The 14,023-nt window shown below is 44.1% G+C and overlaps 1 protein-coding gene across 1 annotated transcript in view; it reads right to left on the bottom strand.

Moving 5' to 3' along the window:
* LOC112070336 (A disintegrin and metalloproteinase with thrombospondin motifs 19-like) overlaps positions 1–14,023 on the bottom strand; it is a 32,146-nt gene that overhangs the window by 3,972 nt on the left and 14,151 nt on the right. Inside the window, exons 3-4 of the mRNA XM_024137753.2 lie at positions 11,674–11,826; positions 5,948–6,125 (exon numbers count right to left, since the gene is read on the bottom strand). Coding sequence (XP_023993521.1) covers positions 5,948–6,125; positions 11,674–11,826 — 331 coding nt within the window. The remainder of the gene's footprint in view (positions 1–5,947; positions 6,126–11,673; positions 11,827–14,023) is intronic.

Here is a 14,023-nt window from a genome sequence, read left to right as displayed (position 1 = left end):
ACTTCCAAATAGTCTCTCTCTCTCTCTCTCTCTCTCTCTCTCTCTCTGTCTCTCTCTCTCTGTCTCTGTCTCTCTCTCTCTGTCTCTCTCTCTGTCTCACTCTCTGTCTCTCTCTCCAGTAAAATCTGTCCTCAGTCCATTAACACCCGTTTACACGAGAGCAGAGTTCTCAAGAAGACGCAAGGTCACGAGGATAACCTTGTTTCATTTGTGTTTCGGGGCTGTTGGGTAGGGGAGTCAGCACTCTGCAACACACACTACTCTGTCACACAATCAACAAAACATTATATTATGACCGTTCCATCGCATTCCATTTGCATCGGCAGCATTCTGAATAAACTCAGCTCTCGGGGGCATAGACACTGTGTTGACATATTTTCTTGAAGCGAACAGGCCTTGGTAATGAAGGCAGGAGTTGTAAACATCCCTCTTTGCCAATGAGACGTTGCGATGGGACCACCAACGCTGGTTGATTCCCCAAATGGCATTCTATCCCCTATGTAGTGCACTACTTTTGACCAGGGCTCATGCGGTAGTGCACTACGTAGGGAATAGGGTGCCGTTTGGGACTGCCATGGGTCTCTATCTACCTCGGAACGTTCCAGAGGCGGCTAAAGAGGGCTGCCACTTCCTGGATGGTGTCTCATATGGCACCCTGTTCCCTAGTGCATTACAGACCCCTATGGGCCCCGGTCAAAAGTAATTCACTACATAGGGAATAGGGTGCCATTTGAGACGTAACTTTCTCTTGATGGCGTTCTGCTGTTTTTGAGATGGCGTGAAGTCTCCACCAAGGCAAACACAACGGAACACAACACCCGTGGCTGGGGTGGGATTAGTGGGAACGCCATGGCGACAGACAGTAAAACAACTCACACCTCTTCATTCTTCTGCCTCCCGACATCTGAGTCATCCTTTTGGCTTCATAGGAAAAGTCTGAGTCATATTTTTGGCTTCATGGGAAATTCAACTGCTAAGTCTAGTTTGGTGCTGCGCGGCTGAGCCCATTGTTATTGCGACTGATACACAGTAGTAGAGGTGTAACAGTGTTTTTATTAGTGGTACGGGATACACATGGTATACACCGTTCAATGAAATGCTTACTTGCAGGTTCCTTCTGGACAATGCAACAACAATAAGAAACAATAATAATACCATATTTTTWATTTGTTTTATTTAAAATAAGAATATAAACAAAGTAAATGACTCAGTAGAATATATATATATTTKGTTTTTTGCATTGTAGATAAAAATTGTCTTCACCAACCACTGGAGGACCTTACGGTCGTGGACAGAGAAATTCTCGTACCAGGCTGTGATGCAACCGGTCAGGACACTCTCAATGGTGCAGGGGTAGTATTTGGAGAGGATCCGGGGCGGAATGATGAATTTCTTCAGCTGACTTATGAAGTAGAGACGCTGTTGAGCCATCTTGACAAGAGTGGTGGTGGTGTTGGTCCATGTCAAGTCCTCTGTGATGTGGACGCAGAGGAACTTAAAACTGTTGACTCTCTACTGCAGTRCCGTTGATGTGGATCTGTGCATGTTCCCTCTGCTTCCTCCCTATAGTCTCACTCMTCTTGGTTGGTTATCAGGACTACAACCGTGGTGTCGTCAGCAAACGTGATGATGGAGTTGGTGTCGTGCAAAGCCAACAGAGAGTACAGCAGAGGACTGAGGACACACCCCTGGGGGGCCCCTGTGTTAAGAGATTGTTGCCAATCCTCACAGCCTGTAMTCTGCCCGTCAGGCAGTCCAAGARCCAGTTGCAGAGGGTGCTGTACAGAACATGACCAGCCTCTCGAAGCACTTCACGATTATTGTGGCGATAGTCATTTGAGCATGTCACCTTCTTTTTCTTGGGCACTGGGACTATGATGGTGTCCTTGAAGCAAGTGGGGTATACAGCCCGGGACAYGGATAGGTTGAAGATGTCTGAAAAGACGCCCACCAGCTGGTCAACACACACTCTGAGGACGTGGCCAGGGTTGCCATCTGGGCCGACGGCTTTGTGAGCATTCACTCTTTTGTGAGTTTTTCCTCACGTCAGCCTCGGAGAGCGAAAGCACCTAGTCGTCTGGAACAGCGAGAGTCCTCCTGGATGGCTCGGTATTGTCTACCTTTGTAGTCTGTAGTTGCCACATGCGTTGCGGGTCTGAATTGTCGAACCTCAATTAAAAGTTTGAGTCTGTATTGTCTTTCTGCGTCCCTAAATGTGCTCGTACCTGTTTATCATGTACGCATCGCGCACCGCCGAGTCATCGGGATTCGTTCTACTGACATTGAACGCTGCAATACAGGCTCTCAGCATGGTACAGATTTCTCCGTTCATCCAGGGTTTTTGGTTGGGGTATGTCCGGATTGTTATTGTGGGTACAACATCATCAACACATTTTCTAATGAAGCCTGTGACTGATGTTGTACACTGAGTGTACAAAAGGGCACCTGCTCTGTCCATGACATAAACTAACCAGGTGAATCCAGGTGAAAGCTATGATCTCAAATATTTTATTTTTTATTTTTTTAAATGCACACCTTTTCTCKCCAATTTCATGGTATCCAATTGGTAGTTACAGTCCTGTCCCATCGCTGCAACTCCCGTARGGACTTGGGAGAGGCGAAGGTCGAGAGCCGTGGGTCCTCTGAAACACAACCCAGTCAAGCCACACTGCTTCTTGATACAACACCCGCTTAACCCCGCAGCCAGCCGCACCAATGTGTCAGAGGAAACACCGTACACCTGGCAACCGTGTCAGCGTGCATTGCCCCCAGCCCGCCAAAGGAGTTGCTAGTGCGCGATGGGACAAGAACATCCCTGCCGGCCAAACCCTCCCCTAACCTGGACGACGCTGGGCCAATTGTGCGCCGCCCCATGGGTCTCCCGGTCGCGGCCGGCTGCGACAGAGCCTGGACTCGAACCATCTCTAGTGGCACAGCTAGCACTGCCATGCAGCGTCTTAGACCAGTGCCACTCGGGAGGCCCCATGATCCCTTATTGATGTCAATTGTTAAATCCACTTCAATCAGTGTAGATGAAGGGCAGGTTAATGAAGGATTTTTTAAGCCTTGAGACAATTGAGACATGGATTGTGTATGTGTGCCATTCAGAGGGTGAATGGGCAAGACAAAAGATTTAAGTGCCTTTGAACAGGGTATGGTAATAGGTGCCAGGTGCACTGGTTTGTGTTAAGAACTGCACCGCTGCTGGGTTTTCACGCTCAACAGTTTCCTCTGTGTATCAAGAATGATCTACCACCCAAAGGACATCCAGCCAACTTGACAACTGTGGGAAGCATTGTAGTCAACATGGGCCAGCATCCCTGTGGAACGATTTCGACAACTTATAGAGTCCATGCTTCATGAAATTGAGACTGTTCTGAGGGGGGGAGGTGTCTTAAAGTAATGATGGACTGTCGTTTCTCTTTGCTTATTTGAGCTGTTCTTGCCATAATATGGACTTGGTCTTTTACCAAATAGGGCTATCTTCTGTATACCACCCCTACCTTGTCACAACACAACTGATTGGCTCAAATGCATTAAGAAAGAAATTCCACAAATTAACTTTTTAACAAGGCACACCTGTTAATTGAAATGCATTCCAGGTGACTACCTCATGCAGCTGGTTGAGAGAATGCCAAGAGTGTGCAAAGCTGTCATCAAGGCAAAAGGTGGCTATGAAGAATCTCAAATAGAAAATATATTTTGATTTGTTTAACACTTTCTTTGGTTACTACATGATTCCATATGTGTTATTTCATAGTTTTGATGTCTTCACTATTATTCTACAATGTAGAAAATAGTAAAAAATAAAGAAAAAAACCCTTGAATGAGTAGGTGTGTCCACACTTTTGACTGGTACTGTAGTTCTATCATTATTCTCAAAACAGCATTGAGTCTGCCTCCTCTGTCCAGCACTTCACTATTCTGTGTTGATGGTTCCCTCTTGAGTTGCTGCTTGTAGGCGGGAAGTAGGAACAGAGAGACGTTATCTGATTGTATGCAAAAACAGTGATAGAATTAGTTGCTATTGACTGCATGGTAATATGTATGTCAGTGGTATTGGTCCTATATCCATGACAACTGTGTGGATTGTGGGCTAGCCTTGTGTCTAAGCATGTTTTCATAGTATTTTTGTTTTATTTTATACTTTGTAGCCCTAATCTCACATTGAACAGACTATTGAGCAGACAATTGTCTGTTTTTTTCCCTTCAATCTCTATTGTACCATTATACAGATTCAATTGACTGTACATTGTACTCCAACAGACGTATGTCTGTTCTAAATAGAATGGATAAACAGGAAATATGTAAAAAATGAATGGGAGTGAATAAAAAATAATACACKAAAAATGAATGCAAGAGAGGCTTGAGGCACAAACGTTCATATTTTCCAGATTCCTGGAGGAGCTTAGCATTACCAGCTGTGAAGGTTTTAGGGGGGGGTGGGGGGCAGAGCTGCTACCCTGGTGCGTACCACAGACATCCCTCCCTCCAGCTGCATCTCTGCTCGGAACGAGAACGTGAGCCGGCGTACACTAATTATAAACATCATGCCATATATCCGCCCGGCCTCAGCCCAACCTCAAACTCAGCAACCCCAGCCTCAGCCCCAGTCTCAACCTCGGCTAGCCTCATTCTCAACCTCAGCAGAATCAGCCTCAGCCCCAGAATCAACCTCAGCAGCCTCATTCTCAACCTCAGCAGAATCAGCCTCAGCCCCAGAATCAACCTCAGCAGCCTCATTCTCAACCTCAGCAGAATCAGCCCCAGTCTCAACCTCAGCAGCCTCATTCTCAACCTCAGCAGAATCAGCCCCAGCTTCAGCAACTCTTCCCCAGCTGCAATTTATGATCAACTATGCGCACTCTTCCCAGAAGGCTCAACATTTTCGAACGCCGTCATCTGGTACCATCCAGCCCATAAACACAGTGATTGCATCCTAAATGGCACRCTATTCCCTATGTAGTGCACTACTTTTGACCAGAGCCCTATTCCCTATTTAGTTCACTACTTATGACCAGGGCCCATAGGGACACACCCAGGGACGAGTGGGCAGAAGGGTTGGTGGAACGTGTAAACTGTGAAATTCACTGCAGGCTTTACATTTTTTTTTTTTTAATGGCACTTGTGTCTGGGGTCAACGGAGGTCGTTGAGTGGTGTGTCTGGCATGCTTGTGAATAGGCGGTATTATACAACACAGCATAATCCCACAGCTTGAGGCCGCACATAATATTTTTAATGAAGTCATCAAAACATGGCACATTTAGATTGCCGGGGCCCTCCGCCTTGCTGGGGAAGTGGTGGGCCAAACTTTCCACATCAACGCTCGCCAATTAATGGGTTTTGAACTGACTCGGGAATGAGCTCGAGATACTTTGAGGATACTTTTTTGGAAACCCTACACAGCGCGATGTCTGTCAGAGAGCCCGTTGTGCGCGAGACGGATGATGTATCTAATGGATTCGTACCGTACTCAAATAATGAGACAGAACAACCCTTGGGAACTTTCGATGAACTTGGGAAACTACGATAGGTAAGGGATCTGGAATGGTGATACAAGCTGTGTCTGGAGAACAGTTATTGTAAGTAGTAGAAACAACAGGACTTCATTATTATTAGGTATTTATTATTATTTTATTATATRAATCTATAGATTAATTATTATCAGGATCGATCTATAGCTGAATATAGAGCTCAACTCTTGTCTTTTCTCGSCGTGTCTTAAACCCATGCAAGCATCAAGTGAGTTCTGGCCTTCTMTGATATTCAATCTATGTTAACTTTAAGAATAAACTGTGTTGATAAAACCCTGACTCTGAAAAGAAAGGGCAATTCTCCAATTCATTTTCTGAATAACATTTGGGAACTGAATTGGAATGGATCCCTACCCTGTTAAACATGAACTCYGGAGGTGGTGACAGTGATGACAAGTTGCGTGATACTCACCCAGGCGTGGCGAGGTGATGGTGTTGACGTTGATCCTCTCGTTGCACGCCTGCTGCTGACATGGCCGGTACGCCGCTGGCTTCTCCGACGAGAAGCACTCGTTGCCGTGGCGCCCGGTGATCTTGTGCATGCACTGGATAACCCGGGACTGCATGCTTTTACCACAGGTGACCGAGCACTGTCAACACCATAACACACAGCATAAGATTATGTCAGTGGCCATAATGTCAAATACAATGCAAAATATAATAATAATAATATATTTACTTTTTGTTATGAGCTCATACTGATGAGTTAGGAACTCCCCTCAGGCTGGTTGTCCTAAGTCTCAATTTGATGAGTTAGGAACTCCCCTCACCTGGTTTGTCTCAGTTGATGAGTTAGGAACTCCCCTCACCTGGTTGTCTAGGTCTTAATTGGTGATTAGGAACTCCCCTCACCTGGTTGTCTAGGTCTTAATTGGAGTTAGGAACTCCCCTCACCTGGTTGTCTAGGTCTCATTGGTGAGTTAGGAACTCCCCTCACCTGGTTGTCAGGTCTTAATTGGTAGTTAGGAACTCCCCTCACCTGGTTGTCTCAGTGATGAGTTAGGAAACTCCCCTCACCTGGTTGTCTAGGTCTTAATTGATGAGTTAGGAACTCCCCTCACCTGGTTGTCTAGTTCTTAATTGGTGAGTTAGGAACTCCCCTCACCTGGTTGTCAAGGTCTTAATTGATGAGTTAGGAACTCCCCTCACCTGGTTGTCTAGGTCTTAATTGGTTAGTTAGGAACTCCCCTCACCTGGTTGTCTAGGTCTTAATTGGTTAGTTAAGAACTCCCCTCAGCTGGTTGTCTAGGTCTTAATTGGACACATTGAAAGGAAATAATAGCAGACACTCCTTTCCTTCATGGAATGAGTTTGACCATGATATGATATCCGTTTGATTACGAAAGCATTATGACTTTTGACCTCATGTTAAGTGTCACCTACCACAGCCCCTGGTCCGTGCCCCAGTATGTGGCTGTATGTATGAGTGATCCATATAATGAGCTTGCATCACTCACTTGGGCCAAGCCAAAAGTCTCTGAGGTGAAAGACCTGCCAAGGCATGAGTGGAACACCGGCTTCAGCGATTGGCTGCGGCCAGCCCGAGCTGTTTCCGTGGTCGACTGCTGTTRGCCAAAACACAGAGATACTCAGGCCTAAATATGTCCAACCCGGCAGAGACAGAGTGAATTTATACAGGAGGCGCTGCGATGAATAGTGGCAGAGCCAGATTAATATAGTCTTGTAATCCCTTCTCCAATGTCTTTTTTAAAAACAGCTTTCTAGACATTCAAAGAAGTGGGGGTTGGAGAGATGGAGTCCGTCCGCTTTCAACTCGAGGCTTTTTCGACATGAGCTAACTTCGTAATGCATTTATGTGGAGGTGAGTGTTTAAATAACAGACAGCTGTTGTGACTAGAACAGCATGTTGGGGATCAGGCATGTCTGAACGGGGCGAGCAGGGAGAGAACAGCCTCGGCGGCGCTCCTATTCACCCGATACATTAGTCTGCTTTAGCCATACCGAGACTCGGGAAGATGGCAAATACATCTCAGGGTTTGGCAGTGATATGACAGAGCACTCTCCATGACAATTTGTAGATTTCCAGATTTCCACACAGAGAGAGAGAAAGAGAGAGAGAGAGATCTAGACAGAGATCTAGACGTGGAATACAACAATGCAACAGACAGGAAATAATCAAKTACCGCTTTTCAAAAAGTCAAAGTAAGCCCATGTATTTATATAAGGATAGATTTAGTTAAAAATATTTTATAGGTGTGATTGAGTTCATTCCCATGTATTTACTGTACGGCTACAGTAGGCWGTGAACATGTTATAACGACTATGTCAAGTCATCTAGGGGTATTTTTATTAGCATTACCACAAATGATGTGGTTTATAGTCACATATTAAGGGATTTGTGGTTCTGCAAGCCACAGGCGAAGCAAATAAGAGAAAAAAAAGATTACTCGAAAACAAAGCGTCCGTTCCCAGTTCTCACAACCTCACCCCTTTTGCCATCCCATTGGAACAATGTTCACAAAGGGACGGGCCATCTGAGTCAACTGTTAACACGGTGGAAATGTGGATTATTAGTAGGGTTGCAAAGGGTCAAAATCTTTCCGGTACATTTTCCATGTAAATTTGGGGAATTTTGCTTAAATTCATCAAAAAAGTTAGCTTACAGTTAACCTTTTTTTGTGAGATACACACAAGGCATTTCTAGGTCTTGTGGCATATTTTGGTTAAACTATCCCCAATTTAATGGAATTGTAACCCTCTGTATCCACCGTGCACTCTTCCATCACATGTACAGATGATTCTCAAGATCTTGCACACTAATGAGATGCTATTGAGCCCACACTGCCCACACTACTACACTGTCTGAGCCAGGGACTACATGCTTTCTGGTAAGTTTGGATTACAGCACTGGGTGGGGTGAATATATTTTATATGACATACAGATTTTTTGTTAACTAGTAAATAGTAGCCTACAGCAAAGTGTGTTTAAATCATTTCTAACTTATTAACAATTTCTGCTAGTTAGTTTTTGTTACCATGTGGATTTTAGCTTGTTAATTCACCTGTTTCCATACATGTTTCATTTTAAAACATTTATCTTACAAAGGAGTTGTTTAATCAAACTGCTTAACTATTTATKTGTACATGGAATTATATTTGTGTTTTTTTAACAAAAATGTTCTAATCTTTTCGTGGAAAATGCCACGAGCACTATCTGATGTGTGGAGACATTTCACTGCAGCTAATGTAAAATGAAAAGCTGTGTACATTTGCAAATACTGTGCCAAATCATATGTGAAGAARGCAACAAAGATGCAGAATCATRTMGCCAAGTGCATAAAGTTCCCTCAGCGCTCACAACAAGCAACCTCTGACAAAAGTCCCTCTACTTCTATTCGAGGTGAAAATTATGAATCAGACACCTTATCGATAGCAACAGCTCATGGTCCTTCTGGAATCAGAAGTTTTTTTGACTCGATGGAGGAACGTAGTCAGAGAATAATTAACTACATCATCTCCACCCCTCAACCAGTATTCTACAAGAGCACAGATACAAGGGACAACAGACTCTACATTGCAGATGAGGTCTCTACATTGCAGATGAGCTGAAGMCAGTCATCAATGACCTTGGACTYCAGAAGGTATTTGCAATGGTGACAGACAATGCTGTGAACATGAAGGCTGCTTCATGAGGAGTCCTACCCTCACATCACACCCATTTGCTGTGCTGCTCATGCATTAAATCTGCACCTCAAGGACATCATGGCACTGAAAACAATGGATACACTACAAGAGAGCCAAGGAAATGGTTAGGTATGTGAAGGGTCATCAAGTTATAGCAGCAATCTACCTCACCAAGCAAKGTGAGAAGAATAAGAGCACCACATTGAAGCTGCCCAGCAACACCCGTTGGGGTGGTGTTGTCATCATGTTTGKCAGTCTCCTGGAGAGGAAGGAGTCTCTCCAAGAAATGACCATATCACAGTCTGCCGATATGGACAGCCCCATCAAGAGGATCCTCCTGGATGATGTATTTTGGGAGAGAGTGGTAAGCAGCCTGAAACCTATAGCAGTAGCCATTGCACGGATTGAGGGAGACAATGCCATCCTGTCTGATGTTCAGACTCTGCTTACAGATGTAAGAGAAGAAATCCGTACTGCCCTGCCKACTTCACTGTTGCTCRAMMCAGAGGAAACTGCAGTTCTGAAATACATCAAAAAGCGTGAAGACTTCTGACTGAAGCCCAATCACGCCGCAGCGTGTATGTTGGACCCCAAATATGCTGGCAAGAGCATCCTGTCTGGTGCAGAGATCAACAAGGTCTATGGTGTCATCACTACTGTGTCTCGCCACCCTGGCCTGGATGAGGGCAAGGTTCTTGGCAGTCTGGCGAAATACACTTCCAAGCAAGGGCTTTGGGATGGAGATGCAATATGYCAGTCGTGCCAACATATCTCATCAGCCACCTGGTGGAAGGGACTTTGTGGAACTGAGGCTCTTTCCCCTGTTGCCGCCGTCATCCTCCAAATCCCACCAACATCAGCCYCCTCAGAGCGCAACTGGTCCTTGTTTGGGAACACACACACCAAAGCATGCAACAGGCTGACCAATACAAGGGTTGAAAAATTGGTGGCCATCCGGGCAAATTTGAGGCTTTTTGACCCTGACAACGAGCCATCCTCAAAAGGTTGGAAAGTGACAGTGAAGATGAGGCCTCAGAGTCTGATGTTCAAGAGGTGGACATTGAGGAGGTCCAGGGAGAAGACATGGAAGCCTGAGAGGAAGACAACCAAAGCAGTAGTTTTTAGACTATCATTTTACAGATGTATGTTGAAAACGTTTTTGGGAGACGCGATGGATSATTGAGGATCATTCAATATTCCCTTTCTTTTGTTGTTCAGTGAAATCATCCCATGTGAAGAGTCAACTCATTTAATTTAAATTCAATTCGTAACTAAATTGTTTTTTTTTCTATTGGAAGGATTTAATCATTTTGCAATTATGTAAAATAATAAATAAATTAGGTAAAAGGTMTATGTTTCTGTCTCCATATGATATGATAAATATATCTACATTTAAATGGTATTAATATTCATTTGCATATATGTGTGTTAATTCCGTTAATTCCCATATATTCTCGTTAATTCTCATATATTCCCGTTAATTCCCACGGAAAGTTTCCACCTCTGAATATTCCCCAAAATGTGCAACCCTAATTATTAGTATTGCCACCGTCCAGTAAACATGGAGTTCACAGTACATTGAACATACAAAACAAATGCCGTATTACCCCCTACACCTCAACTGTGTCCCAGTTCAAAGTCAGCTTACATAGATGTTATACTTTGCATCGTCCATTTATACTTCACCAAAATGGCTTAAAACGACACTTTTATCTCAGTGTGGCTGGCAGAAGCTAGTCAATGGGAGACACCTGACCGCCATTACAAACCACACGTTTTGCTAATACAGCAGAGAAGCCTACYGTCATTTTACGAGCTAATTTGTCATTTAGGTCATTGCTGGAATCAGGTTTGAGGTCAGTAAGATTGGAACTCAATTCACTTACTGTTTATTGTGGAACTACTCTCAATCGGTGAGATGATACAGACAAATAACAACTCAAATAATTAAATAGAACACTATTATCATTATTATTAAATTATTAGTATTATTATTAGTAGCAGTAGTAGTAATAGTAGTAGTCGTACTAGTAGTAATACTAGTAGTGGTAGTAGTAGCAGCAATAGTAGTAGTAGCATTAGTTGTAGTACTAGTAGTAACAATAGCAGTATAGTACTAGTAGTAATACTAGCAGTAGTAGTAGTAGCAGTAGTAGTACTAGTGGCAGAAGCAATAGTAGTAGTAGTAGTAGTACTGGTAGTAATATTAATAGCAGTAGTAATAGTAGTAACTAGTATTAGTAGTAAATAGTAGTAGTAACTAGTAGTATTAGTAGTAGCAGCAGTAGTAGTAGTATTATTAGTAGTAGCAGCAGCAGCAGTAGTAGTAGTTCTTAGTAGTAGTAGTAGTAGTAMTKGTAGTATTCGTAGTAGTAGTATTCGTATTAGCAGTATTAGTATTAGTAGTAGTAGTATTCATAGTAGTGGCATTAGTAGTAGTAATTAGAAGTAGTAATTAGAAGTAGTAGTAGTTTTATATCTCTATGTACCCACCTTGGCCCAGTCTCCTGTCCTCCAGATGTAACACTTGGAGTAGTCCTCACAGTCCTCCGTCTCACGGGGAAGGGTCGACAGGTCACACTTCTTCCGTGGGTTGGTGCACTTCACCAGCCGATGGCGCGCCCCCCGCCCACACTTCACCGAGCACTGCAACACAGAAATGGATGGATTGGGCTGCGTCTCAGTACATTCATTTCCAATGGAAATGCCTTGCAGCATTGCGTTGCACTACTTTTGACCTGGACCCATAGTATCTGGTCAAAAGTTGTGCACTATGTAGGGAATTGGACTCATATACACATTAAGTATGGTAGGTATCTTGGATGTGTCAGACAAGGTCAAGGGGTTAGGATGATCTGATGCCTAGATCACACCGACAGCGTCATCTGGTTATTTGTGCAACAAAAGTTCAACATTCACTTTTCTGCTACCGTTTCTGTCAAGCAGTCTACGCATACAGTTTGACGTATATGTTTGATAAATTCAACGTATGAACCACACAGAACGCACTTCAACTGCCTCTGTAACACAACGCTGCAAGGCAAACYCAGCGTTCCAGAAAGAGACYTTTTATTCCAAAAGGAGCGTGGCTGTCATAATGTGTTGATGGCTCTATGCTTGTCTCCCCTCCATTTTTCTGTAAGGTCAAAGGTTAGGTTTCTGCCATATTGCCTTTGACTGTCAATACCTTTTTTTATATCAGTGGATKATTTTTTGTAGAAGCACTGTTTCAATCTGTCGGGGCATATTAGGTAGCTAGAGAGTCTGACAGAGATGACCCAATCAGCCACGAGGCAGTGCACTTGAATGTTACCCCTAGGCACTGAACTKGAGTCAGTTTTACTTCCTGCCAAGGAGTGGTTGCAAACAGGACTGATTTAGTGTGAGCTAATTCCAGATCAGTCTGGTGGTGGGGGGGGGAACACTTCTTCCTGTAGCCTATCTATCAGGCCACGTCACTCTTTATCCCTTTATCCTCCYCTCCTCTCTTTTCACATCTCCTCTCAAATTCCCACTTTTCTCTCCTCTGCCCCTACGTGTTCACAGCTGCCTGGGGGATTGGACCAAGGAGGGGTGATCAAAGGCAAGGACATTCACTGTCAGTCTTGGCCCTCTTGGCCCGGCCCCGAAAAACCCCCCTGGTGTTGGCAGATGTTTCGCTTTAGACCCTCCCGAGCAACCCCCGTCCCCAGGTGAGTTATGGTCTGCTCCGCAACCTCCGACAGGGGGAGCATTAAATCATATGCTAGAATGGGAGGGAGGGGGGAGGTATTGGAGGGGAGCAGCTTCTCTTACTTTGTGGGGTGGAGGGTAGGCCATCCCCTCACCCCCCTCCCCCCCATTTTACAAACCTGTCTTTTTACAGATGGTAAGGAAAGGAGGTCGGTTGCGCTGGCCCAGGACTCAGTCAATTCCACTTGTTTGGTCTAGACACACTAATTTAGTTGCCCTTTGAACTCTAAATGAGATCACTCGGTTAATGTATTGGGGATTATTGCAGGGGTGGCTACTATCGAGAGAGACAGAGAGAGAGAGAAAGAAAGAGAGACAGAGAGAGACAGAAACAGAGAGAGGGAGACAGAGAGAGAGTCAGAGACAGAGAGAGAGAGACAAAGAGAGACACAAACAGACCCCACAGAGCCCCAGGACACCAACACAATTAGACCCAACGAAATCATGAGAAAACAAAAATATCATTACTTGACACATGGGAAAGAATTAACAAAAAAACTGAGCAAACTGCAATGCTATTTGGCCCTAAACAGAGAGTACACAGTGGCAGAATACCTGACCACTGACTGAACCAAACGTAAGGAAAGCTTTGACTATGTACAGACTCAGTGAGCATAGCCTTGCTATTGAGAAAGGCCACTGTAGGCAGACCTGGCTCTCAAGAGAATACAGGCTATGTGCACACTGCCCACAAAATGAGGTGGAAACTGAGCTGCACTTCCTAACCTCCTGCCAAATGTATGACCATATTAGAGACACATATTTCCCTCAGATTACACAGAACCGCAAAATAATTTGTAAACAAACCCAATTTTGATTAACTCCCATATCTATTGGGTAAAATACCACAGTGTGCCATCACAGCAGCAAGATTTGTGACCTGTTGCCACAAGAAAAGGGCAACCAATTGAAGAACAAACACCATTGTAAATACAACTCATGTTTATTTATTGTCCCTTTTGTACTGTAACTATTTGCAAATAATATAACATTTGAAATGTCTTTATTCTTTTGGAACTGTTGTGAGTGTAATGTTTACTGTAAAAGTGTTTTATTGTGAGTGTGTGTGTGTGTGTGTGTGTGTGTGTGTGTGTGTGTGTGTGTGTGTGTG

The sequence above is a fragment of the Salvelinus sp. IW2-2015 genome, unplaced genomic scaffold (genome assembly GCF_002910315.2).
Source record: "Salvelinus sp. IW2-2015 unplaced genomic scaffold, ASM291031v2 Un_scaffold1296, whole genome shotgun sequence".
NCBI classification, from domain to species: domain Eukaryota; kingdom Metazoa; phylum Chordata; class Actinopteri; order Salmoniformes; family Salmonidae; genus Salvelinus; species Salvelinus sp. IW2-2015.
This window is presented reverse-complemented; position numbering and strand designations above follow the sequence as displayed.